The 17,421-nt window shown below is 29.4% G+C and overlaps 1 protein-coding gene across 5 annotated transcripts in view; it reads left to right on the top strand.

Moving 5' to 3' along the window:
• The window catches only part of babo (TGF-beta receptor type-1 babo), a 41,742-nt gene that overhangs the window by 1,395 nt on the left and 22,926 nt on the right, over positions 1-17,421 (top strand). For 2 of the 5 annotated variants that reach the window (XM_088256840.1, XM_088256838.1), the window contains exons 2-3: positions 6,768-6,879; positions 13,694-13,842. In XM_088256840.1, the coding sequence (XP_088112966.1) occupies positions 6,768-6,879; positions 13,694-13,842 (261 nt within the window). Of the gene's footprint in view, positions 1-6,767; positions 6,880-11,706; positions 11,823-12,211; positions 12,361-13,693; positions 13,843-17,421 lie in introns of all 5 variants that reach the window. The other 3 variants (XM_088256839.1, XM_088256841.1, XM_088256842.1) reach the window with 3 other exon arrangements.

Genomic DNA, 17,421 nt, shown 5'->3' with positions numbered 1-17,421 from the left:
TGCGTCAATACGATGCAGTGCCCTATGCACCATTGGATGCGGATAAGGGTTACAAGAATATATTTTGAAATATTTTTATTGGATGAAATGTCAACTTTTTAAAGGTGTTTCAACTTGATATGAAACATGTATCATTCTTTCCTTTTTTATGAAAGAAGATGGAAGTCTCAACATCCCAGGCCTTACGACCTGGCATTTGGCTGGCTTAAGCGATCACCTTATACACTTGTGTAACCTTCACCATTCTGCCCATTATTGAACATCCGTATTAATACTTTTATCTTCTTCCATAAAAAAAGGAAGAATGATACATGTTTCACGTGAAGTTGAGACACCTCTAAAAAGCAAAATCAAATGATTGTTGAGCTACAAATATATGTACATCCATAGTTCTTTAAGAGGTTCTACATTCTAATATATTCATCATTATCTCATATTTCTTATAAATTTTACATTTTACTTTGAAACCCAATGATTTTAATTGCTCAATTATCGAGAATTTCATTTATATACATTTTTGATCCCATGATAATATTGGTTCCATTTTTACAATTTATATAATAAAAGTTTAATTAACTTATGTGTTGTCCTGACATTTCTTGGTGGAATGGCATTTTATATGATAAAACAACAACTATATAGCAAAATATTAGACTGATGAAGTCAGTATCAACGAAACCTGGTCACTAATCAAATAAAATAAATGTAAAAAACTATAGTTGTTATTTTATTATATCAATAATTGTTTTATAAATTTAAAATCTAAAAAAGTATTATTATCTATAGAACAATAACAATGTCTGAGTTGCAAATATAGGCGAATCGGTCAATCGCCTTTGGTTTAGAGGCTACTCCTTATGAATATTTAATTATGGAGATTTACATTCTCACCGAGTACAAGCCAAAAGGTCAATAAATCCACGCTTTAATGTAGTCGGAGCATTGGCACATTCATACATTACGCCGATATAAACATGTGAATGCATTGTGCATTATTGAACTTTTTCGTATTTTTTATTCAATTTGATTGAGTTTTTTTTAATGTTTTTTTATTTGGCTATTAGTGATAATAAATAAAATAATTCGATGAGCACAAAATGTTGATTTTTTCACATAATATTATTTAATCTTCTGTTTAGCTTTTCATGGCAAGTATTTTACACATTAAGATTAGCTTTTTGTTTTGCTTTACTTAATTTATTCTAAAATTTACCTCATCTTAAGCGAGATCTTACTGTTTTCCCGTTCATTCCCAGTTTAAAATAATCCATTTTCCTTTCTATGCTGAAAAGTTAGATTGAAAATTTTAATCTGTTTTTACAATAATGTGCAATTCAGTAATAGTAAATTTTTCAATATTGATTTTATTTGGTCAGTATTGCAAGATGATCATGATCATTACTTTTTTATTTAAAGGTTTTTTAGGCGTGGTAGGGTAAATTAGATCAGACGAATAAATGAACTTCCCTACTTCTCCGAATTCAACCGGCAGTTGAAAGAAAAGTGTTGGAGAATCATTTCTAATATCTCAGTCGCATAAGTCATAGACAGTCAATATGCATTCGACGCGTGTACTGGATATACATAGCATAAGAAACCAGTAGATAGTTGCATAGTATAATGCACATTAGCTTAACACATTTAAATATTTATTAGTTAACAATTTCTACTATTGAAGTTTCTACAGCATTGTTGGGCATAGAACTAGGGAAACTTCAACAACAGACTCAGCTCAAATATTGACAAGATTTTTGGAGGAAAAATTTCATTTAAAATTGAACACTGACAAAGGCCAGTCTACAACCAGATCAGGCGCTACCATTAAAACTATATTTTCTCGTTAATTAGATTTTTTTCTGTCTAAATTATTGGTATCATACTTCAGCTATCATAAACCAATAATTTCTTAAAGTATGCATTGATGGAAATTGATGAATTTAATAAATATTTCATTTAATTAAGAGAGATATTCTTCAATTATCCCTATAACTATTTTCTAATCCTGAAACCATAAAATGGCCAACAAATCCAAAGAGAGCTTTGCATAAAATCAACTATTTCTAGAACTAAAAACATATTTTTTTCTTAAATAGTAATTTCATTATATTTTATAAGAATGGACAATAGAAGTTTTGTTCTGATTTTTGTAAAACAAATTGTAAAGATATTGTGTTCATGTATTTATTTTTCTGAAAAAGCACTGCATCAAACACTTGTTATTTAAGAAGAGTCATTTTATTTTGTAAGCTGTTGACATGCGGTGTACTTTAATTTATCTCATTATGCGTTTACGTGTATATATAGCTACATAAAATTATTTTTGTATTAATAATTATCTTTAAGTGTGATTAAGAATCGATGATATGGTGTCTTAAAAATAGACTTCATTAAAATATTATTACTAGAAGCCTATCAGATTTTATTTTAAATTCCTAGGAATGTGCAATACTATTGAAAGTTGTGAGATAGAGGTGGCAATTTTTTTTATACATTAAATAGGAATATAGAAGAAATTGACTAGAATAATCTAGTAAACAGAAGGTGATGATACTAAATCATGTCGATTCCTCATGTATATATATATATATATATATATATATATATATATATATATATATATATATATATATATATATATATATATATATATATATATATATATATATATATATATATATATATATATATATATATATATATATATATATATATATATATATATATATATATATATATATATATATATATATATATATATATATATATATATATATATATATATATATATATATATATATATATATATATATATATATATATATATATATATATATATATATATATATATATATATATATATATAATTTCTAACATTCTTAAATTTATAGCATTTGAAAATAATAGTATACTCATATTGAAAAATACAACTGTATTTACAATTAAAATAAACCAGTCACACTTGATTTGTGAAAACTTTTTTTTGACTGGTCTTGGAAAAACTTTAAGTAAACAAGTTTAACCCAATAGACACCTAATGTATTTTTTTATTTGAAGACAAACCGCCAGCTCGAAGCAATCAGCATCAACTGCCTCAACTGCCTCAAGCTGCCACAGTTGGGCAATTTACAGATTTTATACGAAAATCTCGTTCCCTACACATTATCATTTAGGGCGGTCGTAATTCAGACTTACGATCGTTTTCTAAATTCTTTGTCAACTCCAGTTCTGTAGTATTTGTACTACTATAATATGTTGTTGGAGCCAGACAACAATAAGATTATTAATAAACGAGATGAACGAACTGTTACGTGTCAAGGTCGGTGTTTGCTGTTATTGTGGTCCCGAATCTAGTACTGAATTCTATCCCATTACTCACTTTGTTGTTCTATGGGTTCATGAGTATATTGACATTTTAGAGTAGCAATGTATTTAACCCCATACTGACTACATTTTTATGAACAATAATTACAAACAGAAATAAATACCTGATATTTAAAACATAACTGGATGGTAAATAATTTCTTCCTGTAAATGCTTAAGACGTCTTCTAGGGGGCACTAGAGACCCTAGAAGTCAAAAAGAAGGGCTAACAAGTGGGCAATATTTTTTTTTTATTTTCTTCCTTCGTTAATGACAAACGTTGGTAAAAACCTAGACCAAATGCTAAACCAACAAACGTTTGTGGAATGCCAATATCTTATGTATATGTATATATATATATATATATATGTATATATATATATATATATATATATATATATATATATATATATATATATATATATGTGTGTATATATACAATTTTAACTGCGACCCGGAGCCGCTTTGTAGCATCTCCAACTCAAAGCTTGCAGAGTATATATATATATATATATATATATATATATATATATATATATATATATATATATATATATATATATATATATATATATATATATATATATATATATATATATATATATATATATATATATATATATATATATATATATATATATATATATATATATATATATATATATACGCAGTGAATTATTTAGTTCGATCATTACCATATCTAAAATATGCGAAATACTTTATTTGTTGCTTGTCTTTGGCGTATACCACAGGTGTATTATTATTTCTGTTCTATATTTGATGTTTTTTATAACTTAAATGAATAAGTTATATGTTGTATTTTAAAATCATTATATAATATGATAAAACATGGTGTGTTTTATTTCCCAGGCTAATTTTTTTGGCTGCCATTTTGATTTGGCTGCCATTGTTAGTTCATATTTGATAGTCACAAGAACTGGTTGGTACAAAGTATTATGGAATATCTAATACCGGAAAAACTTGTTGAAATCATTAAAACGTTTAAAAAAATTGTTTAATTGTACATCATAATGCATGATTGTTTTGGTAATGACTATTCAACTTATAATGAAAATTTGAAAATTAATGCTATGTTATTACGAAAATGAAGCAAAGCCTATACAAACATAGTCAACTTACACCGGAAAATATTGATGCAGTGAGGCAGAGGGAAAGAATCAATCCTGGCACAAGAATTGGGAATGTCTTCCATCATGTTTATCCATTAAAATAGATTTGCATTTTTACCCATAAAATAAGATAAAATATCCATAAACAACGCTAAGATTAAAATGCAAGAGTTTTGTAAGTCGCTATAGTCAACCACCATTTTTGGCAATATATCATCAAAGAGGCTTCAACTTTTACTAGCTTTGTTAATAAACAAAATGGCTGCTATTAGGGCGAAAATTCTCAACAATACTCCACGACCCTTACACGACACCATTACACTTTGGTTGAGTGACTGTATGGTGCCCCATCAGGGCGGCATCATTGGAGTATACTTCCTGAAGTAATGCTGTAACAGTTACATGTGACCACTATTTCGACGTGTTAACTTGTAACCTTTCTTCAGCCAGAATTATATGAATTGGTCTATAGACATATCGCCCACTCCTTTCAAGAACGTCATAAATCAAAAAACTTGATTTTTCAGGAGAACGTTTTTAAAGTTTAGCAATATAATACAATGTATTAAAAATGAATATCAAGCCACTTATTGAACTTTTTACTGTGCAGCAGATCTTTTTAGGTAAAACCTGAAGGTTTTTTCTCCATTTGAAAAATATTTAGTATAGTTAAAAAAATAATTAAACAATACGTTTTCTTCAAATTGCGAAAACAACACTTTCTGCCCTGTAGCGGGTAAATATTAAGTTAAAAATATGCCGCTTTTGCTGGGATATAGTACATTTTCTGGGCATTCTGAAAACATGCACAACTGAAAATTGGAAATTGACGTTTTTTGATTTATGACGTTCTTGAAAGGAGTGAGCGATATGGTTTATTCACAGGTAGTTCTACAATGTAAATTTTTCGAGAAACTTTTAAAATGTTATGTCAAAAATTGGTGATATAAACTCGTCCCAGGATCTCCTGATTTGACAACCCCTGATTTCTTTCTGTGGGTAGACGTACAGGAAGGAAAATGTATATATTAATTAACCACTCACAATCTCAATGCAATTGAAAAGGAGTCACTGAAATAAAACCAGAAGTCTGTGAGAAAAATATGATTAAGCCGCCACTAGACCGACATCATATTCCATACATATTATTGAAGACCAATCGAGCAATAAAATATAAATCATGACATTGTAATTTTAAAGATGTTTTAAAACAAAAACAGCTGCCTGGAATATAAAACACACCTGTATAAAACTGTCTTTATCATTCATTGCTAACTTTATATAATACCACTCAAACACTTTACTTCACAATGACCGGCTTTGGAATTACTATTTCATCACAATCTGTAGACCAAAGTGAAAATACTCTGATTACTTATGATTATTTTGCAAGACTGAGAAATAAAACATTGTAGTGGTAATATTTAAAAGACGGGGTTAAAGTTATTTTTAAATGGTTTTGTTTATATTCAGATAATCGTTATTATTAACTCTAAAATGTTTAATGCAATGTGTGCTTATTCTGTTTGCAATGAGTAGGTACATATAAGTTAACATTTTGTATGTGAAACTTCACCATAGTAGTAAATAGACCAGGTTATACATAGATTTGTATGGAAATAGACTTGTGCTTTTTATTAGTTTTATACCCTTCCCACTAGTCCCATCTTATCACATATAATTAATATAATATTATTCTAATAATATAACTCTTGTTTATTACACTCTGATAAGGTGGAACTATTTTAAAAAGAAAAGTAAAGTGTTAAGCTGGTGTATATGTTTTATTATGTATTTATTTATTGGAATTTTATTATCGAAATAAATAAACATACTTATTGTTTCACAATTTTACTTTCTCTCTACAAAACTCGATGTTTTATTCCAAAATGTGATTCTTTGCTATGTTAGCACATACATAGCGGCCCAGACAATAAGTTTCAATATATTAATACATATAAGAATATTATAGCCAAACATAGCGACGCATATCCAAAGTATTTATTTTTTAAATACCATGTTAATCCTTGACTGAAATATTTTATGAAAAAACTAATCTTGTAAATAAAATTGTTGTAATATTGGATTATATGCAAATTCATATAAGGAGTTTTGGGATTAATTTCTAACTTAATATTTCTTTTCGAGATTGCTATGTTAATTTCTATATGTACTTATATGTTATATTTCCATGTGTGAATTCCGGCATTAATTTATATTTTCCCAAATCCATATGTGCTTCATGTGACTGCATATGATTTTTTCTGTTTATTACAGCCCTGAAATGCTACTGTGATATCTGCTACAAAACAAACAACACATGTGAAACGGATGGATTTTGTTTTACATCAACATCATTGGAGAAAGATGTTGTTACTTATTCCTATCGGTATGTTTCAATAATGTTTTCAAATTTTACTATTTTGTGTGAACAGTTTTATCAAACATTTTTTTTAAATATTCATATTTTTATAATATATTTATAAATCATTTTGTATCAGAAATATGTACTTACTTGAAAAACATATAAATGTCATTACTGATCTTCATGCATTCCACGACATATGATTGCATTATTGATTACTGATTAGAGCCAGTCATATAAACATTTATTTCTTATCACTTCAAAGTTGAGATAAAAATGTATGTACATGGTGTTTATAAATAAATTAATCACTTATGAGTTCCTGACAAATGATACGATATATTGTTTGAGGCATTCGAAAGAAGGAATAATTATTTTCAACAACTCAGCACATAAAGAACATAACTGTTTGAAGAAAACCATAGAAATGCAATGGGTGATTATTTCTTTTTTATTCTTAACCCTTTGGTTACTAGGACTTTTATGGTTACTATGCTAGAAATACCGCGATTTAAACAAATAATTCAAATGTAAAATGTCTTTGATAATTTATAAATACTCTGTGCCATTGTTGAAACTAATCAGTTTTTATATTTCATATTCGGCTCGACGTATATGTCTCAGAGTTTAGTTAACTAAATGTAAACCTTATACAAAATCAAACAAGAACTAAATGCTGCTCGCTCAATTTCCACCTCCTTTTCAAGCCATGCGTATAATACTGCAAATCAAAGAACTTCCCGATTTTATTGACGACATCCGTTATTGAAAGGAATAGAACAGGGGTTTGAGTAATTAACGCTTTTTTTAGTTATGCAATATATGTATTATATTTGTATCAATTTATTGCATATTGTTGATACGTAAAATCGTTATTTAAAGAATATCACAGCTACACACAATTTACTTTTCCCGGAAATTAAATTGGTTTGATGTACTTTGTTTTTCTCGTTTCTCTAAGTATTTTTGTCTTCGAAATAACTTCAATTCTCGTAATATTTTATCTAATTGTGAGATATAAATGATCGATATATAACTTAATGGGGGAAAAAATAAAAATCCTCAACATACCGTCCAAAATCTATCTGATACTTTTTTAAATCATGATGTCAGATCCGACAATACCATATTTCTCGCTAGAGTACCGAAAGCCGATATATAAGATTTCGATAGCCAAAATGTTAATGAACTCATCAGTTGTCTAAATTACACAAGCTATTAAAATTTACGAAACACTTAGGAAAGTGGTTAAGAATTTTAAAATAATGACATCATAATTGCGTCAACCAAAACTATTTCAATAGTTGTGCATAGGGAAATAACACTGAAATTTTAATCAAGACTGGAATTTTTCAGTCAAAAAGTCAATAAAATTAAAATTTTGTCTAAATTGTTTTTAATAAATTCGAGATATCCGGAAAAAAATACATCACAATATTGTAAATGCCCAACCTTCCAAATATGGGTCAGGCAAAATTATCGTAATCACCTAAGCTGGAAACATAAAGAATGATATCTTCTTAGCATCTGATATCATACAGATATGCAAGAATTAATTTACCATTTAAATTTCAATAAAATTTTCTCAACCTTGCAAACACTACTTGAGTTATCTCAAAATAACCATCTCCTGTAAAATAAAGTTTTGGGTATATGATGCATATTCAAAAAATACACCTTGACCTGAAAGTACCGGAATGAATATAAAATTGTCTAAAATAAGCTAAACCGTATAAGTGGTATACAAATATATATATATATATATATATATATATATATATATATATATATATATATATATATATATATATATATATATATATATATATATATATATATATATATATATATATATATATATATATATATATATATATATATATATATATATATATATATATATATATATATATATATATATATATATATATATATATATATATATATATATATATATATATATATATATATATATATATATATATATATATATATATATATATATATATATATATATATATATATATATATATATATATATACATATATATATTGGTCTATACTTCGTGTAGTTATGTCATAATGGGTGTAATGTTATAACATCGACAAAATCATGATGAACATAACTTAAAAGAAGATTCTACGATTCATTGATCCTTATTTACAACAGTACCGCTAATTTGCCCGTAGTATAAGCACTTACCACCGAATTGAATTTAAATTTGAATTCGAACTTGAATTTAAACGCGCACTGACTTTATTAGCATACAATTAGCATAGATGTGTCAACTCAAATTGATCGCTATTTTGTGTTGTGGTTATATTAACAATGGAAAGTAAGAATACTTTAAAATTGTTACATTGAAAAATAAAAAAATAAAAATATTAGCTGATAACAGCCGTCTATTGTCTTCTAGTGTCCATTTCATTTTGAAAAACTTTTGTAAAAAACAATTGACCATGAAGTATAAAATTTTAATACATAAAAAAAGTTCACATCAATCATAACCTTAACCCTTCCAGGTGCCTAAAATTGAAAAAAAAATCTAGGTAGGCAAAAACTTAGGTAACACATTCCAATGGACAAAAATTAATTTGTCCTCTGCTTCACATACTTTTGTGAAAGTATGTGAATATCTAGATAGGATTGAAAATGTGACCTTGAATTTTAATTTATTAATACTAATGTTAAAAAAATGTCCAATGACATTCGACATGGGTCCTTTGAGAAAAAAAATCTATGTTAAATGAGATTCGACATTGGAGCAGTAAGAGTTAAATTTATCACTGTTATCAATAGTTTTCGGTTCACACATCTGACTTTGAGCAGTTTTCAATTATAAAGTTTAAATGATTTATGTATTAAATGTTAAATCAATCACTGATTTTTTGAGTCTACAAAATTGTATTTTATTGTTAAAAAATGAAGTTTGAAAATGCTATAACTAGGCAAAACAGTTGTCACAAAATCGATTTTTATGTGTTTTTTTTAACAATAAAATACAACTTAGTAGACTCAAAAAATCAGCGTTTGATTGAACATTTAATACATAAAATAAAATGGACTTCTATAAATTAGACGCCAATCTATAAATAAATAAATAAGTTTGAGTAAAAAGTTAGCAACAGCGCGTAACACAAAGAGCTTGAAAACCCTTTACCATGTCGGTGCTTTTCTTCATATTCATCATATTTTTTTCATTTTCTTCATACTATCTACATGACCTTTGTGACATGATGGATTCTCAAATATAAGCGGGAAAACAAGCATTTTAGTCATTCACAGCAATGCATGTTATTAATTTCAATTATGTTGCATTATGTGTGAAATGCTTTGGTCCATTCCGCACATCTCACAGGAGAAGACTTTTCTTATCTAGATCTTTATCTTTCTAAATTTGATCTTACCTCTTATAAAAGTTGAATTTGTAATTTTATTTATAAACAAAATTAATTTTACATGAACTACTAATATAATAATTATTGTTATATACGCATAGTATTTTTTATAAGTATGTAGATTACCGGAATATTTTTAAAAAATTTAAACAAAACCAATTGACATGTAAAAACCACTGCATTACGAATATTGAAAATATATGCTCACAATGAAATTAACATGACATTTTATTGACATTAAAAAAAAAGATTAATAATAAAAGAACGTTTGAGTTACAGCATTGACAAAAATATGTTTAAAATATTATATTAAATACTAAAATATTTATGTTTTTTTTATGAAAGAAATTCAAATAAAATTACTAGCTACCTATTACGGAAGCACATTAAATATTCAACGCTATTCAAAGTATCCTACCCAGACCCAAAAGGCAAATATGAAAACCCCTAAAACAACATTTCATGTGATAATTTGATAATTTCGGGCAATGGGATCCATAATGTTTGTAATCTTTATAATTATACTTGGGAATGCTTTGGGATTTTGTGTTTATAAATGCTTCGATAAATATTAGCATGATGTAAGGTCAAAACCACAAATGCAAACGGTCCATGTCACGGTTAGATTGGAACGTTTGCTTACCTTCCCTGTCAAATTTCATTTATTTCTCTTTAACTGGTGCAAGCCACAGCTGTGTGGATGCGATACAGCTATACTGAACAACTGAGACTTTCGACCATTCTCACAATGATTCTGTCCAGTTTATTAGTAGTGATGATACATTTAGCGGGTGAATATGCTACCAACGACATGTCGCTTGTCCCGAGCTCTATTATTATATTGTGAATATGGAATCTTTCAATTACTCTCTTGGGAGCATTATTATAATACATTAAAAAAATTAAGGATCTAAATCATGCAAAAGGTGTTTTAAACGGGTAAATATTCCACTTTAAGAAATATAAATCATGTAGGATAAAAGCAGTCATTTAAATTGACTGCGGATCTCTTTTAAACTGTAGAATTTTTTTAATAGCAAGTATGATCATAAAGGTTTCTACAAACCTACAAAAAACACCCTGCATATATTATAATTATTATGTATTTAATATCATATTTGATAAAATTGTTCCTCTAAAATGTATTTAATAAAGTTTACGTATGAGTGTATCATTGGTTTATTTATTATTTTTATATGTGTAAACATGTTGCAGATTATGATGTATTTGATTTTGATTTATGTGTAATTTTTTACTGTACGCACAAAAGATAATTATTAGAATTGTTTTCAATTAGCGTGGTTTTTTTGGAAGGATTTAGGAAGTCTTTAAAGATCCATTGTGGTAGATTGAGGTAGGAGAGTGAATGAGAGAGTGGGAAAGTTTAGGAATAGGGGGTAGCTAGGGGCGAGAAGGGGAGAGATATAACGGTATGGATGGATGTACACCAAGGTGCCTGGCGCGATCGCAAGTGTTCCCACCCGGCATGCAGCCCGTGTGGTGCCGCAAGGCTTACAACTCTTGCTGTCGAGACGCAGACATGTGCAATAGCCTGCATCCCGTCACAGGTAATCAGGCCTCACTCCTAACAAACGTTGTGGATTTTTGCATTTTGTGTGGCGTTTCTTACATTATCTCAACTAATAACGTAGCTTAACATTACCTACAGCTTAACTTTCAATTTTTGTTTTCTCCGTGTAGGCGATAAAAAGCTTACATTCGGAAATCATTCGCAATCACTTCAAATACTTAATTTGTCAATAAATTATTTTATGAATTTCATTAAACTCTCAATTGGCTACCCCCAAGTAATTAATAAAACATTACGAAAGAAATTTAAAAAATTGGATTATTTTGCTAGTGTTCTACTCGCTCAATAACAGTAGTGAAAGTTTTGAATGCGTTTTTTTTTACCCCGTTAACCCACTAAACCCCTCCTGTATGGAATGCGATGCAGGTGTCTCGACCGCAAAACGATGTTTCCAGTTGAGAATCCCATCCTATGCCTTTCCACCGTGGCCCGCAATGACACCTTGGTGATCCAATGTTGCAAGGAGCATATGTGCAATAAGGATGTAAAGTTGCCACTCCAAGTGAAGATCACAGGTAACCAGCTCCAATCCAGGTGTGAGTGGATCCCAACAACCAGCTCACTTTTTTCTAACGTACTCCTTCCGTAGTGTATATAAAACTAAACTTTTTCTTTTTGTTTTCAGCAAATGGTTGATGGTTGTATGCATGATAAAACATTAATTTGCATTTTTGTTTCCTTTTTTGCCACGCATATTACTAAATACAGCAAACTATTTATGTCACTTTGTAAATTATTGAATTTGCATTTTATCAGACCAATTTCGCTATATTTTTTAGGTGGTAAGGTAGACAACGGTACTGTTACATAAAGGTGTATGGTTTATTAATTGTGTGTAGCAATTTATAGAAACAGATTAAAACACACACGCAACTTTGTTTGGCCCTTCCTATGGTAACCTTATAAAATATCTAATTCTAAAGAGAAATAACAGCTGTTTCTAAATTAATAGGTCAATGAATGATTAATGAAAATTGTAGTTGAACAATTAATTGACTTGCATTCCAGTTAATTGTGTCTGTTCTTACTTAATATTAAAGGTAATTCACCAGAGAAACATTTTTCCATATATTTTTTAATCATATTATGTAAATATATAGCATTTTCTAATATAGGTTTGAATACTAATTATTTCTAATATAAGTGGTGCGAGTACTGATGCTCCACTGTTTATTTATATTTGCCATTAATTTACATGCAATGAGAATTTTTGGTAAAAATTTATTTTCTTATCTATTGTAAAAAAAATTGTACATAGTTTTTATTTTCTAACAAATTATTGTAAATGAAATAGTTTTATAAAAAATCAGTCTTAAGTCTGTCCTCACTTAAGTTCATTAACAGTGGTCTTAACTAGCCAGACTTACTATAAACAGCACCGCCCAATCACAAACCTGGACACCATTTTAGCACTGGACTCTGCTTCTTGTTGTGGGCACAGTAATCACTAATGCTTGATCTCCTTTAAGATAAGAAATGTTTAATGTTAAGGTTAGATATTGCTAAATGATGTAAAATATTGCTACTGATACTTCAATATAAAGTATCCCAACAGCAAAAAGGAGTAAAAAAAAGGAATTTTTTATTTTCGGGTGTTTAGATAATTTTGTGTTAATATGTTACGACAATGTTATCTTAATATCACAATTAAAAATATTGAAGACTAAAAGATTTTTTTTTTACGCTGCTGTAAAATTGATTCTTTACATCACCATCAATGTCTACTTAAATCCCCTTTGCAAATATAAACAGAAGAAAGGATAGCGTTACACTAATCTAAATTTCCATCTGAAAAGTGAAATATTGGTGACACCTGCCAGAGAGATTATAACCTATGGCTGTTGCTAGATGTTTTGACAAAAAGGCTGCATTCCCCCCACGAGGCTATCCTGTGTGGTGCCAGGAACATGTGGAGGAACCCCCGAGCGTCACCGCCTGCTGCAAGGACTTCGACATGTGTAACAATAATACCAAACCCCAACTGCCCCCACAAGAAGGTACAGGAGAAACCGTCACACTACATTCCATCTCCCGGGGCCGCTTCCTGTGATGTCCTGTTACTACGTCTGTCATTGCATCTTGTCTTGTCACTACATCTGGGGATGCGACTGTTTATATTTTGGGATTTTATAAACTATGTCTGCAATATTCATCTTTACTAACTTAACTTTAAAATTATATCCATGACTGAGTGCTTCTTCGTTCAATAAATCATTTGGATCAAAAGAATCTAAATTTATCAAATTCCAGGATTAGCACGTCCGCTGCTCTACCGATTGATTGAGGCACTCTGTTACCTTAAAAAGAAAATACTTATTCCTTTTTGACCTTTATTTTATAAGACGTTTCTGTTAATCACGTGTACGGCGCTGTTTTGAAAATGACATAATTTATGAATATTTTTCATTTCTGTCAATGCAAAGAGAAATGCCTTTGTTTTTATTCCCTTCAAATGGTATGTAGCAGCGGTTACCAAACTTTAGGAACTCACAGACCACTTAATTCATAATTTTAAATCTAAATCAAAGTTTTAACTATATTTAACTTTTATCTTTATAAATTTCTAGTGTAATGGATGAAACATTACAAAATGATGAAACATTAGAAAGTTAGACAAAATATGTGCTATTCATTTAGCTGGTCGTCTTGCGAGTTAAGATGATTTCATGGATCTTGCATCATTCATCTGTGCTTGTCCTAATTTTACTAGGTTGATTTACTATGAATAAAAAAATGCAGTCGTGAAAACATTTTTCTGCTGACTAGCAAAATTTTCTCAACACGGAAGGTCTACAAAGTGCCAATTTGGCGACCATTGGTCTATTGGACAAATAAGCATTTAGGCCATATGTCAAAAATAAATGAATCTGTTTATCTGACATTGATAACAATCTGTTTATATTTTCTTATGACTATTCCAATCGCGTTTGACTATAGAATCAGAAATAAATTAATAAATTGAGTTCTCGACTAATTTTGTTTGACACAGCCACAGATACCGGTTTTCTTTATAAAATGAGAGACCTTAGAAGCACCCTGACATGTTGACTCATTGCACATTTAATACAACACGGTGTTCACACGTCACTGTAATCTAGATACATCCAACACCCGAATACTGACTGAAAGTTAGCAATATTTTCATTCTTGATACACAAATATAGTAAGCGCTCACTTAATGCCGTTTCAGTATTACGGGGTACTTATTAGGATTCTCTTAAATGGCACCTGGATTTGTGTTCCCTGAAATAGTTCACAATTTGTGTCATTCATACTCGTTCCATTTATATCAATATGAATGTTTTTAAGGTTTCATTAATTTGGAACATTTTCGGTTATTGACGAGTTTACTATGCAATGGGTTAACAAGGTCTCAAAAAGTGCTTAAGGTAAATATTATTTATTCATGTTATTGCTGCCAGATTTTACAATTAATATTTTATTGCGTGTTAAAAAGCAAAATTCTAAGTCAGTATGTTGGGAAACAATTTACTGAAAAGAACTCTGTAACATGGAAATTAGTGTTCGTTATATAGAAGGCAAAATATGTGACAAATATCCTTTATCTTTTATGTTCGTTAAAAACAAAAGTTTTTGGGAGAAAACTAGTAAATAGAATGTCAATATATTTAACCCTTTAAACGCGTTGAGCAAAAAATAAAAGTTGTTTTCAAAAATGCAAATTTTCCATAAAAAATAAAGTATTCTTTAAAATTCCTTTTATTTGTTTTCATTACTATAATCGATTTACGCCTACAAAGGAATAAGTATTTTTTCATCTGTATAAATTGTTTAAGGGACTTGTACACGTTACAGAAGCTTGTGCAAGAATGGGTATGCAACCCCGACTGCTATATAGCCACTGCTGCTTTCCTTTTCCTCTTAATTGTTTCTATTCTTCTTTCCTCAATCTCCTTTCCGATACAGATAGTATTTCCCCCTGAGATGCTTCACTTACGTCATCTGTACTCTATCGAATATATTCCACTTATAGGAGTGTTCCATGCCAGTAAGCGGGGGACTGATTACCTTATCTTCATGTTATCATTGATCAAGTTGACACTGCTTTCGTGCAATGCGGTGCACTATTGCACCACTGGGTGTGGATAGGGGTCAGAATGTGTTTAAAATGAAATTAATGTTTTAATTTGATGTTTATCAATTTTTCACAATTTTTTTTATGATTAAGTTACATAAATCTGGGTCCTACGAGGTAGGTGCTATAAATTCTTTACCTGATGTAGAAATAATAAACTTCAATATAATCTCCCATGACTTTAAAACAATTATTTTAAAGATCAAATGATAATTCTATATATAGCCTTCTAAAATAATCTAAGTTTTTCTCTCAAAATGTTCTGTTACAGCTATTTGATACTCACCATTATCCTTAAAACGACTTACCCTAAGGTCTTTTTTTACATTGCAATAATCACTAGAAGCCATTTTGAGAAAACGTTTTGCACCAATTCATGATATTTGTCCCTTTGATTGTCCCTCAATTTATGAAACAAAGACGCATAATAAGTCCTGTTGACAGTTGTATTGCGCTCCTTAAAGTCAATGAGTAATATTCCCTCACAATCCCAGAATATTGTGGCCAACACCTTTTTCATTGATTCATCTTTCACCTTTCTGGAACAAGTTTCATCGAATTGCCAACATTTCATCGATTTACTTTGAATAGAAGATCATAAAACAAAACCATTGTTTTATCTTATGAGACAATGGACTCTAAAATCTGTTTTGGGTTGTGTCAACACATGTTTAAAAACGAGTGCACACATTCAACCTGTCATTGACATTGAAGAGCAGAAAAAAGACACGGTACCCATCTTTCACTAACCTTATTCATAACCCAAGTGGCCATAGAAAATTCGCCAAATACTTATTTCACAAATATTAGGCATCAGTTCTAATTTCTTCATTTTTAAATGGCGATTTTAAAATACCATTTCTTTAATAATAACTTTTGTTAGCTAAGATATTTTGATGCAGTCACGTTTTCTCGCTGGTTACTTAAAACTTCCGCTTTTCGAGTCGTCTTTTGCACAGTGTAGGGCCCTGTACATGTGCAACTATGACGCAACGGGATTGAGCCTTTATAAGCCTGTCAGGCTGAGAATTTATGGCGCTTACCTAATATTATAAATTTAGAATTATCCTGTAATATTATACAGGTGAAACAATAATATAATGAGGAAGAATTTGTTATGTTCTGCAAACATTTTGTTTGCTTTATTAAATACATCGATATGCTCAAACATCTGTCTATATTTGTATACTTATACTGAAGAAACAACGAGATTAATTTTTAAAACCTGTTGGATTTTCAAATTTGATGGGATGGACTAATTTTATGCTTTTAAAGAGATTTAAAAAATGTATTTTGCTTATCACATGGAGTATCGTAATGTTTCTTCAGTAAATATTTTATAGCGGATGCTGTAGCTATGCATTCTAAATACTTTCAATTGATAAGAGCATGAATAGTTTTGTATGGGATAAACTTGAAGTACAATAATCCCTCTGTATTCACGGAGCCTACATTTACAGCTGACAATACTTTAAGTCCT

Source organism: Brachycentrus maculatus, unplaced genomic scaffold (genome assembly GCF_059751285.1).
Source record: "Brachycentrus maculatus isolate JH-2025_06_01 unplaced genomic scaffold, ASM5975128v1 h1tg000068l, whole genome shotgun sequence".
Taxonomy (NCBI): Eukaryota; Metazoa; Arthropoda; class Insecta; order Trichoptera; family Brachycentridae; genus Brachycentrus; species Brachycentrus maculatus.
Note: the sequence above shows the minus strand (reverse complement) of the source record. Positions and strands in the feature narration are given on the sequence as shown.